Source organism: Triticum aestivum, chromosome 7B (assembly GCF_018294505.1).
Source record: "Triticum aestivum cultivar Chinese Spring chromosome 7B, IWGSC CS RefSeq v2.1, whole genome shotgun sequence".
Taxonomy (NCBI): Eukaryota; Viridiplantae; Streptophyta; class Magnoliopsida; order Poales; family Poaceae; genus Triticum; species Triticum aestivum.
This window is the reverse complement of record NC_057813.1, coordinates 61,722,426-61,728,745: the sequence shown is the minus strand read 5'-3', so window position 1 is coordinate 61,728,745 and position 6,320 is coordinate 61,722,426. Positions and strand designations below refer to the sequence as shown.

General features: G+C 50.6%; 1 protein-coding gene across 1 annotated transcript; it reads right to left on the bottom strand.

Moving 5' to 3' along the window:
- Positions 1-2,772: 2,772 nt before the first annotated feature.
- LOC123160856 (putative RING-H2 finger protein ATL49) lies at positions 2,773-4,414 on the bottom strand. The gene has a single exon (XM_044578708.1). The coding sequence runs from the start codon at positions 4,264-4,266 to the stop codon at positions 2,959-2,961; it is 1,308 nt and encodes a 435-aa protein (XP_044434643.1). The 5' UTR covers positions 4,267-4,414; the 3' UTR covers positions 2,773-2,958.
- Between the last annotated feature and the right edge of the window lie 1,906 nt (positions 4,415-6,320).

The following is a 6,320-nucleotide window of genomic DNA, read 5'->3' as shown; positions in this document are numbered from 1 at the left end:
CACAAATTATACAAAATCTACCCCGACCTGTCGGACCAACCATTTCCCTCTCCTTACTTCTCCCTTGTCCATGCCGGCTCTCCCCTAGCTTCGCCGCCACCCTTGTTCCGTTGTCGTACCAAGCCCTCAGCTCCACCAACACCGCCACAACACTCCTCCCCTCCACTCTCGCCGCCACGGTACATCCGTCTTACCCTCGGACTGTGTCTTACCCTCAATGTGTTCGACACACTGTCAGATGGTTTGTGGGATGAGGAGTATGGACAGATGGAGCTTGATGAGGTAATTCAAAAGGAGTTGTTTGATTCGTCAGATTCGAACAAAGAAGCGGAGATGATGATGATCATGAGCACCCCACGGGAAATGGATCGGGAGGTGAAGCACATTATAAACTTCAAGGGTTCGATCAAAGGGAGAAGAGTTCTAAACCGGGACCAGGCCTCTGGAGCATGACTGCTCTACAAGGACTGCTTTGATCTCGCACCAACATTCCCTTGTGAATGGTTTCGTCGATGCTTCCGTATGCGCAAACCCTTATTCTTGCACGTGGTGGTGGGAACGAAGGCACACGATCCCTACTTCAAGCTCACCAGGGATTGTTGCGGACAATTGTAGTTCTGTGCTAAGAAGAAATGCACGGATGCTATGATGATGCTTGCACTTGGCACCGCCGTCGATGCCGTTGGTGAGATGGTCCAGATGGGGAAGAGCACATGCTTAAAGACAACTGTCAAGTTTGCCCGCGCCTTGGTGGAGGTGATTGGAGCAGAGTATCTAAGAGAACCAAATGTGCATGACATAGAAAAGTTACTGGCTATTAGAGAGGCAAGGGGGTTTCTACAAATGCTCGGTCCAATTGATTGCATGCATTGGCAACGGAAGAACCGCCCCAAAGGTTTGCGCGGGATGTACCAAGGTCACACCAAAGAGGGCACCATCATAATGGAAGCAGTGGCATCACATGACTTGTGGATTTGGTATGCTTTCTTTGGAATGGCCGATTCTCACAACGACATCAATGTGCTTCAGCAATTTCCCGTGTCCAGGAGACTTTGAATGGGGAATCGCCGTCGTGCAACTTCACTGTCAATGGTCGCGGCTACAACATGTGGTACTACCTTGCCGATGGTATCTATCCGAGTGGACGAAGTTTGTTAAGACCATATCTGGTCCCCACGGTAACAAACAAACCCACTTTGCAACAATGCAAGAAGCAGTTAGGAAGGATATTGAGAGGGCATTCAAAGTGCTCCAAGCTCGTTTGAAAATTGTTCGCGGAGCTGCAATGATGTGAAAATCAGAGACTTTGTGCCAACTGATAGCATGTTGTGTCATTTTGCATAATATGATTGTCGAGGACGAGGGTGAAGGGGCAAACCGAAATCATGATTTTGACAAGTCTGGAGAATCCACATCCCAGAGCAACAAGATGCAGACCACCTTATCAATTTTCTGTAAATGCATCAGAATCTTCGAGATCATTAGGTGCATGTGCAACTACTCAATGATCTTGTGGAGCATAGGTGGACCCACAATCAAAACCAATGAATTGTGCTCTTAAAATAAATTTTATGTTCAAACTCTGTATTTTTGCTACAAATAATTGTATTTACGTGTGATATTCACATGTATGATGGACTTGCATGAATTTGAGGGTTTCAATTTGAGCAATGTGATTGTCGGGAGGGGTTGTTCGGCACTGTCTATGGTCGCACTTGGGCGCGTTTGCGAACGTTTAGGGGGGGGGGGGGGAGGATTTGCCGAGTCCGGTTATAGACATTCTTACCATCTATGGGGTACAGAGACGTCCGTTACACGCTTCAGTATGGCACATACTTCCTCCGTCCCATAATATAAGGCCTCCTTTGGTTTGTAGGAATTTCATAGGATTTCTATAGAATAGGATTTGCAAGGAAAATTTCCTTTGATGCCCTTTGGTTTGTAGGAATGGATTCCTATTCCTATGTGGGATAGGAATCAATCATTTACATTTTGAGGGAAAAAAACATCAACTGAGACTCAATGAAAAAAATTCATATCATATGCATCAAATGACATCTCTTTCTCTATAGGAATTGAGATGCACGTCATCTCACTTCCTATGATTTTTCTACTCGTGTAACATTCCTATCCTATAAACCAACTATTATATTATAAGACGGGGAGTATATATTACACTCTCACCGTTTACTGTCGCAAACATCACCTAGTGGAAGAAGTGGAACTGCGAGCGCAACTACTGCTGCCTGCAAACAGCCTGTAAACGCAATGTGATACGGAACACTGTGCTAGCACGCAGAGTCCACCACCACCTTGATCCGTTGGAGGAACAGCTCACCTCCACAAACCAAGGCCAACCGACCATGGGAATTAAGAAAAGAACTCGAAACGTCCATTCCAGCTTCCTCTCACCTTCTCCTCACATGCAGGCGCACATCGGCACATGCACCGGCAGGCACCTGATTTTCTCCAAGTCAAATGTGCCACCAAGAACACCATTGAATGCTAATTATGACAGCGGAGACACAACGATCAGTTTCTTAATCTTTAATCGGTAGGGACATGGCAACCATGACAGCGTGTGTACTCTACCTGACAAATCTGATTGAACTGGAAAACTGTATCTTCAGAGAGCTTATTTTTCTCATGAGTAGCTTCTAAGTTGCCCCAATTCTATTGTACTTGCAATGCAGATCACTATAGTTTATGCATGGATGTTTCACAAGACTTTTTTGAAAATTTTCTCACGATGCAAGTCACAATCATGCAAGAACGTGTGTTTACTTTGCTATCTGTGCGTCAATTCCTCGATTGTAGTCGTAAAACAACGCAGTTCCTGTAACTACAATCAATCTGAACAAGAAAAAAAAAAGCACAAGGAAAAACAAATCCATCTTCTGCGTTCAAATTGCAAACTGAATTTCAAGACGAAGAAGATGTGCAAAAATCAAATGCGCCTCAGGAATGGCTTCCGGCGCTGCTGCTGTTCGCCTGCCACCCGCCGGCGGCCCAGAGCGGCGCCGTCCTCGTCCGCGCGAGCGGCAGCCTCTCCTCCGCAAGGGACGGGGCGCCGCTGCTGCCGAAGCTTCCTGACTGCGACTCCACGTCCCGGCGCTCCCGGTCGGCGCCGTCGTTCCTGCTCGCCTCGGCCATCGCCGGCCACCGGAACGACACGGACCGCCTCGTACCGGCCAGTGTCCGGCCGTCTTCCTTCTTGGCGCCGCGCACCATCCAGATCTTGGACACGGAGAAGCTGTCCTTGTTGCTCAGCCTCGCGTCGTCGCCGCGGCGCGCTCCGTCGGGCTCCGGCGCGGCGGCCTCTTTCACGGCCGCTTCCCACGCCCCTCTCTTGGCGACGTCGCTCCCGAAGTCGCACTCCGAGAGCGCGTGCCGGCGCCGCGACCTCGGGCGCTTCTTGGCTGGCGTCTTGATGGCGACGCGGAGCGCGGCGTGGTCGTCCATGACGTACTCGTAGGATCCCATGGACAGGCACCTCCTACGTCCGAGGTCGTCTCTGCCAGCGGTTTGATCGGCGGCGAGATGCTCTGAACCGCCATTGCTGCCGTCCATGCACCGGAGCTTGCCGAGCTTCACCTCGACGACCTCCTCTGCCTTCGGGGACCCCTCATTCTCATTGTCGTCCCTTCCACCCGGCGCCTCCGCGGCCGTGTCGGAGCGACCGTCGGACTCGAGGACGAGCACCATCGGGCTGGAAGCTGGCGAGAGGTCGGCGGCGAGGACGCTGCCGCGGCAGAGCGGGCAGGTGGAGTGCGAGAGCAGCCAGGCGTCGATGCAGGGCACGTGGAAGGCGTGGCCGCAGGTGGGCAGCAGCCGGAGCGCGTCGTCCATGGCGAACTCGCACAGGCACACGGCGCAGTCGAAGGGGTCGCCGCCCCCCTTTCGGTGGCCGGCGCCGGCGCCGAGGATGGCGCGGTAGACGAAGACGGGGAGCGCGTCGATGAAGGCCTGGTCGACGCCGGCGTCGTGGAGGTGGAACAGCTGCTGGAGCTGACCCTGGAGCGCCGTGGGGCTGCTGCCGTCGACGTCGCCCGCGGCAACGCGCAGGCGGTGCCGCCGCGCGCGCCGCAGCCGGAGGATGTTCTGCACCAGCAGGTTGAGCAGGCCGAAGATGAAGAACACCATGGCCAGGATGGCCACGATGAGGAGCACGCCCGGGCTCAGCTTGTTCTGGATGGTGTCGAGCACGGAATGCGTGGGCGGCGGCGGCGCCGCCGCCGCGGGGGTGGACGACGACGAGGCGTCCATGGCAGGCAGGCGTAGGCTACGCCGTGATGTGTGTGCCCGAGATGCTGGACATGGTGATTAATGGCGGTGGGTTAAGGTGTTCGGAGGAGATCCGTGGACCGCCGGCCGGGATGGTGCGGTGGAAGTCACCGCGACGGAAGGTAAATGTGGGCAAGGGAGAGGCGATCGGTATTTATTGCCTCGTTATTGTGCAGCACTCGCGCATTGGAGATCGGATCCATTTTTATCTTCGGAAAGCCATCCTGAATTTGCAGAGGGTAGTGTGCCACAGTGATACGGAGATCGCTTGCTATTTGTCTCGCTGACCAAAGCTGCATCGGTACTGAAAACTGAATACTAGGGGACCAAAATCACTGTTTTGGCCTTTTTGTTTGAAGTTTAACGTGATTTGGCCCCGTGAAAGTTTGCCCGGATTTGAACATTTCTTTTACCGTCAGAACCTCAGACGGTAGGATTTGATCAACGTTGCAAAGGTCTACCTCTGCAACGGGTGGCGGTAGCCTTTTGTACGTGTTGGCTTATAATGCAGTCAATGGCGGTACGAAGGCTATCCCCTTCCCCTCTCCCCTATCTCTGATTGGGCGTGGATGGCTTTTAGCCTGAGGTTTGCTTGGGGACATCCGTTAATGCTTGTCATGTCAGGGTTCATCGTGGTCTTGTCTTGAGTGGTCGATTGTTTCGGCTTAGTCTTAAGACTTGTAAATTGTAATTATATTTTTTTTCAACGCATCGAGGTGCAATCTTTGTGTTTTCGAGAGAGAAAAATGGTTTTCTGCCCCCCCCCCTAAGCCCTAAGCTATGGAACGACTCTTATGTACCCCCGAAGCTACTCGTCAAACATGTATGGAATACTTATGAAAGGATCGAATGGTCAATGAGAGAGAGAGAGAGAGAGAGGTTGAATAGAAAACTACAAATTTTTAGCTTAGCTTCCTAATTTAGGAATAGTGCAGATAAAGTAAGTCCTTTAGATATGCAATCTACGACGAGAACAACCTATATGACAAGCAAACTAATCATAAGCAATATCAACCAGCTAGCTAGCAAGAAACACAAGTAAAGGCACAAAACGGATAAACCACACAAGTTGGAGGCGCGGATGTATTCCAAAATTCACACTCTTAGGGGAGTGCTAATCTCCGTTGGAGAGGCGTGAGAGACAAAGCTCCCGAACGCCACCAATTGGCTCACCCTATTCCCCCTTTGAGTCACCCCAACAGACAAGCCTCAAATCACTCGTGATTGGTCTTGAAGGTGACCACCAGACCTTTACAAACTTTTCCAGAGCACATCACGCACACAAGGAAGCTTTTGGGCTTGACTCCTACCACCCAAGAGTCTGAAATCGCCAAGAGTAACAAGAACTAGTGATGAACAAGTATGCGGATCACAAATTGGTTCAGTGGATTGGGTGAATATCTTCCAATCATCAATGTTTGGTGGTGTTTGAGTGGAGGAATTAAGAGGAATCGAGCTTTTAGGGTCTTGGAATTGTTGAGTAGCTCAAATTGGAATAGGTTTAGAGGTGGAAGAAGGGTGAGTATAAATGTCCCCTTCCCAATGTGACTCTTGCCACCCCTGGGGACCCCATGGGCACGAGGATAAGGACCATGTGAGCATAGGCTCACCCGAGAGATGAACCCTAAACCACGTGGCACAGGTGTGCAGACAGAAAATGCCCCCGAGACTAGAAGAGATCAGGGCTATTGTGACGAGCCAAAAAAAATGTCATGGAACAACTTAAAACATCACCGAATACCCATTTGGGATGTTATTTGAGCGTTACTCACATAATCCACATCACTGATTCCTCCCAGTGAAGATGCTCAAACGAGATGTCATAGAACATGGACCTTCATCGACGTTTACTTCATCATAGTTGATATGGTGTTTTTGTGATGTAAGATAAACGTTACATTTTATGGGGCCAAATATGCATGGCCTACCATATTCAGTGACAAATATATCATCACTGGATTTCTGATGGCCCCATGTGCCAAGCCTAATAATCATCCCATTTACTTAGATAAAAAGATATTGGGTCATGAAAAATT

Coding starts and splice junctions, on each gene's coding strand:
- LOC123160856 (XM_044578708.1), bottom strand. CDS start 4,266: ATGGACGCCTCGTCGTCGTCCACCCCCGCGGCGGCGGCGCCGCCGCCG.